The sequence below is a fragment of the Zonotrichia albicollis genome, chromosome 3 (assembly GCF_047830755.1).
Source record: "Zonotrichia albicollis isolate bZonAlb1 chromosome 3, bZonAlb1.hap1, whole genome shotgun sequence".
In the NCBI taxonomy this organism is placed as follows: domain Eukaryota; kingdom Metazoa; phylum Chordata; class Aves; order Passeriformes; family Passerellidae; genus Zonotrichia; species Zonotrichia albicollis.
In genome coordinates, this window is record NC_133821.1 from 90,073,390 (window position 1) to 90,087,719 (window position 14,330).

At 44.4% G+C, this 14,330-nt stretch overlaps 1 protein-coding gene across 4 annotated transcripts in view; it reads right to left on the reverse strand.

The window, feature by feature from the left end:
• Nucleotides 1-3,853: 3,853 nt before the first annotated feature.
• The window catches only part of HPCAL1 (hippocalcin like 1), a 79,900-nt gene continuing 69,423 nt past the window's right edge, over nt 3,854-14,330 (reverse strand). For all 4 annotated transcript variants that reach the window (XM_005487201.2, XM_074538110.1, XM_074538107.1 and 1 more), the window contains 3 exons: nt 9,308-9,710; nt 8,108-8,213; nt 3,854-5,055 (listed from right to left, as the gene is read on the reverse strand). In XM_005487201.2, coding sequence (XP_005487258.1) covers nt 4,958-5,055; nt 8,108-8,213; nt 9,308-9,685 — 582 coding nt within the window. In that variant the 5' untranslated portion in view covers nt 9,686-9,710 and the 3' untranslated portion in view covers nt 3,854-4,957. The remainder of the gene's footprint in view (nt 5,056-8,107; nt 8,214-9,307; nt 9,711-14,330) is intronic.

Consider the following 14,330-nt stretch of genomic DNA (forward strand, 5'->3'; position numbering starts at 1 on the left):
CCTGAAGAAGGCCTGGGTAACACTGCCAAGAAAAAATTTCACCCAGCATGTAATTTGTCATAATTGCTGTAATATATCTGTGACCATCTTGGATTTTAGAGTGTGACCCACCTTCTGCACTAAGTTCCCATACTGCTTTATGGAACAGTTTATTCAAAGAAAAAAAAATGTTAAGGAACCTATCAAAGTCCTGGGCAAAGGATTTGCATTATTTTGGAAAGATAAAAAAAATGCTGGGGTGGGTGCCCTGGAAGCACAGCTGTGAACTGGCAGTGGTCAGAGGTTTAGTGACACAGCTCCCAGTGCCAGGTACAGGGTAGAGATGACACTAAAGATGTGTTCAAAGCTACAGTCCACAGGCAGGGAGGGTTTGAGGGAGCTGATCATAACCCACCCAGGCCCCAGCAACACCAAACACCAAGGTGTGGGAATGTGTGTAGAGAGGAGCAAGGAAGGGATCCTGCTTCTCACTTTCATGTGAGAGATAAGTCCCTCTAGTGACAGCTCAATCAATACAGATTTTGTTTGTGATAAATTGTTCCTCCATCAGGAAGAGCCAGCTAGCTCTTAAAATAACCCACCCAACTGGTGATGGTGACCTTGCCTGTCTGTCCCCACAGACACCAGGCTGCTGCCACGACAGCTCCTTGCCTCCTCTGGCAGTGGTTTCTGACTCGTGTGACATGGCTGAAAGCCTGGGATTAACCTGACCCTCTGGTGATGCACTGGCTGCCCTTTGGGCACAGTGAATATGAGAGTGTTCAGAAGTGTGTCTGCATCCAAACCACCACACTGGATATGTGTAGGCACCAGGTAAGGTCTGCTTGCAGGCATGGTGCTCCCAGCGATGCAGGCACGTCTCCAAAGCTCCTACACAGAGATGCTCTGCTCTCCTCTCCCACCCTTTTCTTTTTCAATAAAGCATCTCTCCTCCCAAAAGAGATAACAGCAATTATCAGGTTCATCAGCACTGTATCTGCCCTGGTGCAGCACAGGGAGCTCAAAATGCCAGTCTGCCCACTGGACCATTAAAGTCGATGGCTGTTCCTAACCTTTAAATATGAATAGAGCCCTGCATAATGGATCGAGGACTATCCATGGAGACCATCTGCCCCGTGCTTGCAGAAATGTTCACGTTGTTCTTCACAGGAGTTTATTACTCAGAGGCTATAGCTAAAAATACATTGCAAAGGGCCAGATTTAAAAACAAAGGGCCAATTCAAACTTAGCAAGGGAGACACCCAAAACTGAACCCAAGCACCACTGCCAACCATGCTGGAGTTAGGCTGCAACCAGACAGACTTTATCCAAAAGGTAATGACATAATTCTGAGTTAGCTTAACAAGACCTGCAATTCATACAGAAAAGCCTGAATTTATGTAGTAATTAGCCAGAGCTTTCAGAGTGTTCAATATCTCCATGGCAAGAAAATAATCACATAGGTTATTAAAGTGAGGTAAAAATGGACACAATTATGAGATTTTTTTTGTACTAAACTACTTTTACTAAGTTTGACTCAATTTTTGACTAAAAATACAATTCACAAAAACACTTAAACTACTTTAAAAGTTGAAGTTTCCTATTAATCACCTGGACTTGATGTGCAAAATGTTTAACCCCTCTACACAACAGTCCCTCAATGAAAGACATTCCTGAGAGCCCAACAAGCAATAAAGCTCTCTTATCTTTTCATTGATTTCTTAGTTGGTTTTGAACTTTGCCTGTATCAACATGCAAATGACATCCTGGAGAAGGAGCCTGGAAATTGTTCTGAGTCCTTGTTAGCAGCCAGGAAAGCAGAGACATCCTCCAAGGAGCTGCTCAAGCACAGCCAAGATGAACAAAGTCACCCAGTGACTGTGCATGCACCTCAGCCTGTGAAGCAGGTCTGATTTTCAGAGAGCTGCTTGGCAGCAGCAGATAAAACCCTTTCCAGTACGCAGTTGGCCTTTTAATGAAAAGGTCCCCCATACCAGAAGTCACCTTTGAAAAGCTCAGCCTGGTTGGGCTTCAGAGCATCTCTCATTTTCCCTGGGATGCCATGCATGTCCGTCTTTCCTGGGCATCTTCCTTCACCTCTTCCCAGAAGGCAAGCTGGGAGTATCTTACTCACATCACTTGTGCCAGTCCCAGTCTGAAATGAAATCATCTTGACCTGAAAAGAAGAAACTCCTTAAAAGCCATTAAAACAGTGAGAGATAACTGGAAAAACCCCCAAATCTGGGATTGGATAGTTTAAAGAGGCAAAGGGAAAGACAGAAGAAATTGGGTCCGATGAAGCAGGACACATTCCCAGTGTCTGCATAGGGCTGTGCAGGGGCTTGTCAGACTGTGGCGGGCAGGAAACTCCATCATGGATACCTTGGCAGAGAAAAAACTGTAACATCAAAGAAATGGGAACTTTCTAACCTCTAAAATTTAGGTTCTTTCAGTTTCTTTCTGCAAAAACAAGGTAAGCTTATTTATCAAAATAAGCTTCTGTAAGGAGATTTTTTTTTTCTCCATATGAGAAGAGTTTGGGCTTTATTAAACAGCTACTTAAACTTGCTATTCACTACAGTCAGCAAAGGAAACCAGAAGAAGTGAGATTCCAGGAAAAGGCAGTAAAATTTCCACTTAAAGAAGCAAATGAAAAAGAGCTGCTGCATTTATGAATGCTGCAGCAAAACAGTTTTAAAATCTTTGGCACCCAAAATATCATGCAATGCTTGACTGATTATGCCTGACTAATTTTAAGAATGCAGAAACAAGATTCAAATGTTGTGGTCCACCTCAGAGGTACCATCCCAGAACAAGGTCAATGACATTTTTTCACACTCTCAGAACAATTCAGAAATTATAAAGCCCAGTGGCCAGTTCACATCTAAACAGCTGCTTTTGGACCCAACCCATGCAAGAAGAGTCATTAGTGTAAGAACATCTGCAGCACATCTAACACCCCAGCATCTCCTGGCAGACAGACTGACAACATGAACACAAGCAGGCTGGAAACAGACGATCAGCTACTGTGGAATTAGATTTTTTTCAATAGTTGGGCTTTTTTGCTGGGCTCGCCCTGGGAAAGCAGGCAGGCTTCTGATTAGCATCCCTTTCAGGGCTGCCTCATCAGCAGGGTGTTGTGGTTGAAAGGACTGTTGGTTTAATTGATCAAATTTGAATTTCCAGGGGAAAAAGTGAACACACTCTCTTGCTGGCAGGACTGACACAAGTTTGTATTGTAGACCAAGTCTGATTATATGTATTTCCACTTGGATATTGCAAACATTTCTCTCTCTTTCTTTTAATAAAGTATTATCACGTACTAGAACATTCTAGTTCACCAGTACTAGAACATTCTACACAGCAAAAATCCCTTCCTTACATGCTCAACATTAACTTCAGGCCAAATAACTTTTTGATACTTTATTTTGCAGAGAGGGCAGGCTTATGCAGCTACTGGCAGACCTGATGAATGTGGAGAAAATTGCTTCCCATGCTACCAATGTCAAATGTTAATCCAGCAGGTACCTGGTACCTGACAGGAACTTTATTTTAAAAAGCTGTGGCCACGGTAGCCCAGCCAGCAGGGCCAGCAGCTTTTCCTTCGTTGCCTTGAGTTGCTCTGCATCCAGCAGGAACTGAGTTGTCACCTTTCTGCAATCTTTACCCTGGATTCAGCTGGGTTGGAGCTGGATCCCACAGGCACTAAGACCACTGTGTTAACCCAGCCACAACAGCCAGCTCCCAAAACCCCAATGCATTTAAAGGCAATGTGTCTCAGACAAGACTGAGAGGTGTGCAGGGAGCCATCCTTGCCCTTCCCCAAATACCTAACACTAGGAACTTGGTTCATGGCTTAGATCAAGACAGGCAGTGACAAGAAAAGTAGTCTTTTATTTCAATTAATATTTCTTGGCATTAGGCAGATATTAAATAACACTGGAATGCACAAGACTATTAACATATCGACAGCAAAAGGGAGGAGGTTGTAGCCAAGTTGAGAACAGCAGTGCCAGTCACGTCACCTCAGGGCACTCAAAAGCCATTTAACGCAGCAACCACCAGAAAGTAGGACTCCACTGAGAAATACAAAATGAGGATGAACTCCTTTCAGGTCTTTTGTTAATACAGTAATACCGGAATGACTGACAGTAAAAATGAACAAATATTTGCATTCAGGAATTAAACAGAGTGAAATATCCACAAACTGCTAGTCATGCATTTCTTTTGGAACAGCAATTTGCTAATGCATAAATATCACAAAAAAACAATCTCCAAGATCTGAATAAATCACAGACAACTAGAAGAAACAAAGCTTGAATTCTATTTTATGCCTTAAATAGATGACCTAAATATTTAAAATTTTACTTCACCATATATATATAATTTATATATATATTAAAAGAAAGTAAAGACCATTAGATAAGTGCAAGCAATTTTCCTCAAAAAGAAAACTGGAACCATGCCCAGGAAAGCTGCTTTTTTTTTTTCCTTTTTCTTTTTTTTAAACTTTCCACTCCATTCAGTCCACTTTTTTTTTTCTTTTTTTCCCCCCCAACATAGTAATTTCTGAAGCAAAATAAATTATCTACCATCTGCTATTTTGGGTAAAAGTCCTACCTAGCATCTTCTCGGAAACTACGGGAACATCACCTTTCTCACGGACTAAGTGAAGTGGTATCTTGCCAGCCATTGAACTCTCTCGTAGCTGCATGTAAACAAACCTTTCGAACAATGTTTCAAATGTGCAGAGTGAATGGTAACGTTACGGGGAAGCAGAACCGGAGCTGCCGCAGGAGAACTGCACTGGTGTTAGTGGGGGAGCGAGGGCTGGTTCGCTCGGACACACGCGCACACACACGATCTGGCAACGGGGTCTTATCCGCGAAGTGTGGAGGGATGGTTGAGAAGGCATCCGTTTGCGAGCAAAGCTTGAAGGACACAAGCCGAGGTGCTCTGAGCACACTGTCCGCTTTCATCAGAATTGGCTCGCGCTACTGGGGTCGCACTGTAGCAACCGCACGATGGAGGGATCGCTCTTGGCACCTTTGATGAACTCTTCCAGCGACAGTTTACCTGACAGGGAGGACAACCAAAATGGAAATTGTTTTTTAAGAGTCAGTTGTTCCTGTCACCATTGCTGTAGCAGAGAATCCCTCCTCACCGAGGCAATGTAACATCTATTTAATCTATTGCAAAGGCATCGAGGGGAATTTAGCGCAATGCACAGCAGCTAAATCCTACTCAAGCCTTTAAGCCCAAATGCATTTTTCTTCTGCAAAACAACCCAGCATAATAATTGCTATTTCTTTGTTTAAAAAGACAGTCCCAAAACTAAAAACAACCGTTCCAATAACATTTGGCAGCTTTTTGCTCAGAGCCAGACTATATGAATAACATGACACATGAACACAAGGTATGGTACCTGAACACATGTATGCTTTGAAATGATGCTTTTATTATTAACACTTGAAACCTAAATATTCCAAATATCCCCACTTTGTCCTCTTGTATCCTGTGACATGTGGGGCTGAGCAGTCATGGCTTCTCTGGCATCTACAAGGTTGGATAGGGGTTTGAGCAACCTGATCTAGTTCAAGATGTCCCTGCTCATTGCAGGGGTGTTGGGCTACATGACCTTCAAAGGCCCCTTCCAACTCAAATTATTCCATGATTCCATGACTTGCTGTGCCCTGCTGGGTATACAGGAATAGGATGGTTTTGTTTTTTCTTTTTTTACAAGCAAAGTCAGCCCTGGGGCACACCTACTGCTATGTGTTGCTCCTGAGCATTTCTGTTTTATAAATCTTTAATTTAGGACAGAGGAATTGACTTGGATGGACCTTGTAACAATCTGAGGTGCTGAAAATTGATCTCTGAAGGAGCAACCACCCCAGCATCCCCTGGCACCAACAGTCCCATGGAATGTCATGGTACAGCAAGGAGGAAATATTCTATCTGATCCTTCAGACCTCATGGTGGGGTGACCCAGCCCCCTGGCAGGTAGCTAGCATCAATACTCCCCTGCTCCAGCATTCAGAACCATGGCAGAAATAGGATGTGGCAACATCAATGAACAAAGAAATTTTCCCCATGAAAATGAGGCAACAAGCAACCTGCTGCACCCCAGACACCAGATTGATTACTAGACATGTCTAGATTATTAGACATGTATAGATTATTAGACATGTCTAGTAATCTCCCATCTAGCTTGTGTACTCACCTACCCTACCCTCACACAACACCCCAGGGCTATCCTTACCCACCCCAAACTGCTATGCTCGAGACAGGACCCACGCACAAACATCTTGCACTTGGGAGCTGCCTGATGCCACTTTTGGCCACATGCACCCAAAGAGAGAGAGGTACCAGCTCATTGTGCCAGTTTGCACCAGCCCCAGGATGCTACCAGCCTGTTGTGGAGATGGAAGAGGAATGACCCTGGTGGCCAGCACTGAAAACAGGTTGAACAGGGAGGAACTCCTCTCCCAAGTAATAAGCAATAGGGCAAGACAAAATGGCCTCAAGTTGCACCAAGGAAGGTTTAGATGGGATATTAGGAAAAATTTCTTCCCCAAAAGGGTTGTCAAGCATTGGAACAGACTGCCCTGGGCATTTAAAAGATGTGTAGATGTGGCACTTAGGGACATAGCTCCATGATTCCATGAATGAGCAAGCCTTCCTCTTAGAGAAATTACAGAAGCTCAAAAACCCATGGCACACTAATTTCTGGCTTTTAAGCTAATGTTCCCAAACCAAGTGTTATTAACAAAAGCAGAGGTCTCCTAATTATCAGGATATTTACTGGTTTGCCCTTTGCCCTGTATTACTTTAAAAGCAAAGCCCAACTCAAAATCTATTTGCAATGCCCAACAGTCAGATGGGAAAGAAACATTTTCAGCCACCAGACACACATGTGCAGATGTTATTCCTTGGTACTGCATGGATTGCAGGGCTGATATTTTACTGGGAATAGGATGATTTTATTTCAGCAACAAAGTGCAACAGATGGAGGATGCATGGATATGGCAGATTTTGGGACCACTACTCTGTTACACATCTGCACGCATTGCTACTTTCTGCAGACCAAAAATATTTTAATCATGTTATTTTAGGGCCCTCCACATGTTAAGCCAGGGGATGAAGTGCTAGTTTTGATTAAGTCAAAGGTAAAATACTTGAGGACTTCAGCAAGGCCAGGAATTTGCCCTGGGGACTGCAGTAGCAGACACCAAAATGCAGCCATAAAATCCTCTTAAATCAGACCCTTTATGTACATAAAATTGTATTTTTTCAAGTCTCCATATCTCAGTGCTACAATCAAGTTTTTGCTCTCACTGAGCACATCAATAGGACACAGTTCCTGACTGATGTGGGCAGCTGCCACCTCAGCCTCTGACAGGGTAATTCCCAGGCAAAAGCTCCACCTCAACAGGGAATAAAGGAAACATGTCATCAGGCTGATGAAAAAAGGAAATTGATCATTTTTTGCTTGTATTCTTCAAACCCAAGGAAATGAGCCAGCACAGGTGGAGGGGTTATGATGTGTGCACTGTCAGATAATTGATCAAGGAGCTCCACAACCTGGCTTGGGAGCTGCTACAACTCCCTGATGCTCATAGTGCAACAGAGGTGTGTGACCATGTGTTCATACATGCCATAAACACACACAGAAAATAAGTGTTATGGATCTGGGGAATTTTTGCTTTCAGGTGCCCTGCCACATTCAGGACTCATGATACAGATGACAAACCCAGGAGTGCAACCCTATCAAGGGCAGTGGGAACAAAATCTTGTGCCAAGTTTGTGCTATGTCCGGAGAAAACAACCCAAAGACATGGGGATTTCAGAGGAGCCTTTGCAGAAGGGAATTAACCCATGAAATGCCAGGGAAGGACTGCTCCCCTATCAGCCCCCCAGCAGGAGAATTCACCCTCTGTTCACTGCTCACTTATTCATCCTATTTATCATGACCAGAGATGCTCAACAAGCTGAGGCAGAGGCCAGAGGCACCAGTGGGGACATTCCTATCCTTTCTTCCCTCTCCCAAAATTCTGCCATCTACCACGGCTGGGCTAGAAAACCTCTATTTCCAGAGCTTAGGAAGGGGTGCCAGTGGCAATCCTACCGTCATTGTTTGTGTCCATCTGTCTGAAGATCTTGTCTGTTCGCTTCTCGGGAGTGGATTCATCCTCTGGCATTTTCATTACTGATGAAACCATTTTGTAAATTGCCTGAGTATTAAAAAAAAGTTTAAAAAAAGAGATATAAGAAAAACATAACCCAAATGAAAAAGCATGGGACAGAGGAAAAGAATTTAAGCCTGTAGCAACAAAAAAAGACAGCTGACCCTGGCAGGCAGCTGCAGGACTTTATAAACCAAAATGAATGGGAATTTCTGACTGCAGCTTTTTCTTTTTTTTCTTTCCTGTATTCATTTGTGCTTCAAAAGAAGAGCTGGGTCAGTTTAGCTGAAAGCCAGAGTCTAGATTAATGTATGTGCAGGACTGAGCTGAAATAGAGGAGACAATGGTGCAGCAGGGCTAAGCCAGTGCCTCTTTCCTGCCTCTCACCCTCCACCCAGTTGTATGTGTGCATGTGGGGTGCTACATGGATTATGGCGAATATGAATACACAGCAATAGGCGTAGTTTGCCTTTGGGGATGGGTAAGGAAATGCTTCTTCTGACTTACAAGAACACGAATAATGAGAAGACCTCTTTAGAGTGTCTGCAGTCCTAGACTTCCACCTAAATTATCCCACCCCAGCCATGAGGACCAGTGTCAGGGCAGTGGCTGATGCATGACTCCCTTGCACTGCACAGGACACACATCTCAGCTGCACAGCGGGTGACAAGCAGCCAGTGCCGAGGCCAAACCCCTGCCAGCATGTGGGGTAGGGCCACAGGGGACTGTGCTGCCTGCCCCCACTACAGCCTGTGGTATACAGGTCCTCTGCCTTTGGGACACAAAGGCATGCTACAGCCTTTCATCCAGAGTTCACATTCCACATTTGAAGATTCAAAGCATTAACTCTGAGATTAATCAGGTCAACAGAATTTGCATTTAGGGTTTTTGATCCTGTGAACCCCAAGAGAGCTGCAGAATTTTGGCCGCAGGCCAGCTCACAAGTGCCCTGTTCATATCTCAGGCCTTTCCTCATCTGCATCTTGTAGGTCCCATCATGGGTCCTACAAAACCATGGGCTCAGGAGCCTCCCTGGGGCAGGAGTGACCCAGCTCAGCCCATCCGTCATCTCCAGCTCCAGCTGTCTCATGGTGAAGAGGTTACATCACCACAAAGAAGATGTCCAACAGAGATATGCTCACCTGCACTATTTCTAGCATTTCCCCACGGCTGATGTACCCGTTGCCATCCAGGTCGTACATACTGAACGCCCACTTCAGCTTCTGCTCCAGCTTGCCCCGGGAGGTGACGCTCAGGGCAATGATGAATTCCCTGAAGTCAATCGTCCCGTCGCCGTTAGTGTCAAAGGTGCGGAAGACGTGCTCCGCAAACTTCGACGCGTCGCCGTAGGGAAAAAAATTTGCATATATTTTTTTAAACTCTTCTACAGTCAAATGGCCCGTGGGGCAATCTTTTAGGAAGCCCTTGTACCACTCCTGCAGCTCGTGGTCTGTGAACTCAGTGTTCTCACGCAGGTCCTGGAGCACCTCGGGGCGCAGCTTGCTGTTCTGCTTCCCCATCCTCTTCTGGGTCTGGGTTCAGCAGCTGCAAAGCAAGAGAAAATCTGCCTGAGCTACAGCCACACTAGGCAGAGGGGGCTGGGGAGAGGTAGAACCCTGCTAGAAACAGAGGGTCCCCCTGGGGCAAGGGGGAAAGAGGAGAAAAAGGATGCTATAAATCACCAGGAAAAGACCTCATTTAATTTGGCTTCCTTTCCTCTCCTCTAGGCTCTCTCAGTGACTAATATGCTGTGGAGGGGAAGGTAGCTCAGGAGGAAGTATTTCGGAAATATTCGTTCTTCTTATTAATCCTTATTATGTGGCAAATAATAAAGCTCAGTATTTTAGTTCTGTGCTGCAGTCCCACTCCTCCATCACACGGCTTGCAATGCCCAGCTCTGGATTCCTACACAGGCTGATCTGCTGCCATGACTGAGTGGGAGCGGGCAGGGACAGCAGCAGTGATGAAATACAAATCCATCTATTCAAAAGTGAAAGTAAATGCAGCTGAACAAGAAGCAAGAAGGGCAGGTGGCTCCGTGCCTGTCATGTTTGCATTGTCCAGATGCTCTTTGAAACCCTTTGGCTTATCCAGCTTTTCCTCCCTCCCTGCATCCCTTGCCCCACAGCAGTGGGAGCTTGGTCCTGTATGGTGGGGCTTGGTTGGTGCTCCTTGTGGCACCTGAGGGTCACAGGAGGGTGCAGCAAGGGTAAGCTCAGCACAGCCCATGCTCAACAGCAGCACCTCAAAAGGCTTCTCCCTCTTTTTCTCAGCCATGAAGGCAGCATGAGCAGATGGATCACTGCTACAGCAGCACCAGCACAAGGGATTTCATCCTTTCCAGCCCTCCCGGAGAACCAGAGAATAAGGCTTTTTAAAGCAAAATGTTTGGCAAAGCAATTCTTTTCATGTTTACTTGGGTTTATACTTTTAGAGAAGCTTATTCAGTAGGTTCAATATTCCTTCACCAGGGCCAAAACACATTTAAATCCAGGATTTCATCAGGATATCAGGAGAGGGCTGGGTCTGTCCTCTCTCTTGACAATGTCCGTGTTGTGCCACATAAGGTGAGACTGCCTGGCAATAGGAGAGCTATTTCAGCAAAATGAAAGATGGTCAATCTGCACTTAGGCAACAACAGCAAATAAACAAAACCTTGATAATTTCTTACTTTTATTCCTTGCATTCTTTCATGGCTACCTAGCAATATCAAACTGTGCTGCCGAGCTAGAGGTTGAGTTGCATGTCCTTCCTCATATTCCAGAAGTTTATTCACAAGTGTGCACAAACCCCTGTGACTGGTTTGCATAAATGATGTTTCTCTGCACAGACTGTTGTGCCTGTTGGGTTTCCTCAGAGCCAATGCAGAAGACAGGTTAGTAATAGGCCAACACTGCAGACTACCTGGAAACTGCAAGAGCTGAGCTGCAAAGCATGCAGCAACCAGGAAAAACAGGGGCTAAGCACTTCCCAGAGAGTAAAAATTCCAAGCATGCATAAGAACCCAAAAAAATTTAAAATGCTAAAGGTCAGCAAAAAATAAGCTGCTCTACAGCAGAATGTAAGCTTATTTTATTTGTATTCCATTTAGTCTGTGCACTGCCTCAGCAATGTAAAAAATCCACATCCTGCTCTGTGGCTTAATGCTCAGAAACAAACAGCTGCTCGTTAGTTCCGTGCATTAACGGACAACTGTGTTATCATTAGCACTTCTGTTTTCCAGAAAAGCTGCCAATACTTCAACTCCAAAGCTTTATTTTTGTCCATTATATTGCAGAGTTTTCTCCACATACCTGACATGCCTCTGCTTGCTCCCAGAATGAAGGGATGTTACAGCTCCTGGTCCCTGCCAGCATCACCCTAGGAGAGCATCAGGCTGCCCTCCAGTTAAACCACTAACTCTCAGCTACTGCCACTGCCTTTCCATCTTCCAATCTTCTCTGCCCCAGATAGTCATCCTTGGAGTGCCGAGGGCAGAAAACACAATATTCCAGTCTGCTGAAGTCAAATTGCAGAAAAGAGCAGCTTGGAGCAAATAATAGATCAGATGTGATCCATTTTTTTAAAGAGCAGAAATTTTAATAGTATGTTCCTCTCCTAGAGTGAGGAGGTGTCTGCAGTTTCCACTTCAGTGAGCCCCTCCACTTCATGATTCCCAGATACTTTGTAACAAGTAGTGTCTGGAAAAGCACTCCCTGCCTCACCAAGAAGTGCCTCAGAATTCCCTGGGAGAGGGGCAGGAGGAACAGCAGAGCCCACTTAACACATAAGCAGAAATTGCCTCAGCTTTATTGACTCTCAGGGTTAAGGACTGCAAAACTTTCAACTGGTAGCTAAAAGAGGTTTGAAAAGGTTTAATATAATTTCTCCCTATTGCTGTAGTATCTTTATCATTCCTGTTCCCTTGAAAAATAGACACTCCTAAACAACAGAGAGGTAGGGTAATCATTCTAGACTATTTCTCCTAGTGGTAGATACATCTTGTTATTTGAAGAGATGCTCATTAAATATCAGCTTCAAAAGCTTTATATTCAAGCAATCTTTGCATTCAAAAGATTACAGGCCCTTTCAACCCTTCCTCCTCTTTCACATCACTTGATATCAGAAGATGTGCAATGCTCTGAACACAACCTTTTTTTGCATATGAGCTTTCTGAAAGGCTTCATAACGTGTTCAGCCCAAATGCAATCCTGCAGTTGTAACCAATTTCATGTGAATAATTAAATAACCAACATTAACATTAATTTATTAAAGCCCATCTAAAAAAAACAGCTTTGATTTAAATTGTGTTGCAGGTAGCTCCTTCAAAATGAAATGCCTAAATATCTCATTAATCATGACAGCAACCCCTGCTGCTGGCATCCAACTGACATTTCATTCGATTGCTATAAAATGCTTTCATCAAATCACTTTCCAGAGGCTCAGCAGCTGATTTAGCCACAAGACCACTCAGAGGATGGCTGCTAATGGAAATCACAGGGAGCAGGGCTGGGATGCTCTGGTCAGTCCTGCGATTAGGGCTGTGTTTTGTTGCTTTTTTAACGAGCCTTTACCAGCTGAATTGTTGCAGTGGGTGTAGAAAGCAAAGCAGAAGAGACATCCTTGCACCCAATATTGCCCTGGGCAGTTAACAGAGACCTAACTCCATCATGGCTTGCCTTTCCCTCAATTCCCATCACACCAGGGTGAAATCCAGGGAACAGATATCACATACACTGCAGCAAGGTCTGTCCCTGCTTTCCTTGATGAGCAAAAGCCCTCAGAGCATCTGGCACTATCACAGCAGTAAGAAAAACAATCCAAGGAATGCCCTTGAGGTGATCAGACAAGGAGCATCTTGGTTGTCTAAATGCAGAGCTGAGGCCTTAGCAAGTCAATCACTGCGCGTGAAAGAGACCCCGGGCCATGCAAGGCTTAAACAGGGGGAAATGCAGATGCACTTTTGTTCCAGTTTCATACCAAAATTTTTGTTAAAATTATGTGGTACCTGTTCTAATTCTAATTAATTCTAGCCGGGCCCAAAACCAAGCTGCCAGAGAACTCCCACCTGAATGTAACCTCTGTCCTTCTAGGCTTACAAAAAATCAGTAATAATCTCATAGCAAAAGCCTAATAATGAGCAAAAAGGTCTTTTACTGAGGCCAAGACACACACTGGTGTCCTGGTTTCAGCTGGGGCACTGTTCATTTTCTTCCTAGCAGCTGGCACAGGGCTGTGTTTTGGATTTGAAAATGAAAATAATGTTGATAGTACACTGAAGTTTCAGTTGTTGCTGAGCTGTGCTCACCCCAAATCAAAGACTTTTGCAGTTTCCTGTGTTCTGCCAGTGAGAAGGTGCACAGGAAATTTGGAGGGAGCACAGCCAGGACAGGTGCCCTGAACTGAACAAGGGGATATCACTCCATGCTGTCATGGTCAGAATATAACTTGGGGGGATTTGTCAGGGCAGGGGGCTGATCACTGCTCAGGGATGCACTGGGCAGCAGCTGATGAGCAATTGTACTGTGCATCCCTTGTTTCTCTTGGATGTTACCTCTCTCTCTCTTTTTATTATCTCCCTTTTCACTACAATTGTTATCATCATTATTATAATAATATTTCCTTTTATTTCAGTTATTAAACTGTTTTTATCTCAACCAACAGATTTACCTTTCCCCCCCAATTCTCATCCTCGTCCCACTGCGGGCTGGGGTTAAACCACAAGATAGGGTTGTACAGCACTGTAGCAAAGTCTGAAACAGCTAAAGTAGCAATTCTGTGTTTTTACCAACAGATGGACCGGCTGTCAGCTTCCCCACACTAAATTACTTGAAATACTTGTCACAAAGCTCAGTGCATCCCACTTTCACAAGAGCTCTCTGTCAACCACCAGTCACAGCCGGTAGAAGTGTGTTTTGACCATGTAAGCCAGAAAGTCAGAGACCAAACCAGCTTTTTACTGCAAAGCTTGTGAAAGCAAAACTGCCTTGAAATGAGCTCATCATGGGATCCTCTCAGTGAATCAGTTACAGCTGCAAAAGGAGGAATAACTCCTTAGAGAAGTATTTCCTTGTGCAAACCCCCCTGGATGCTAATTTAGTGCTAATAAAAAGAGGAAAATTGATGAAATGCCTGTCTATAGGACAGAGGTGCTTTCCAGCTGAGAAAGGCAGTGCACAGAGAAAC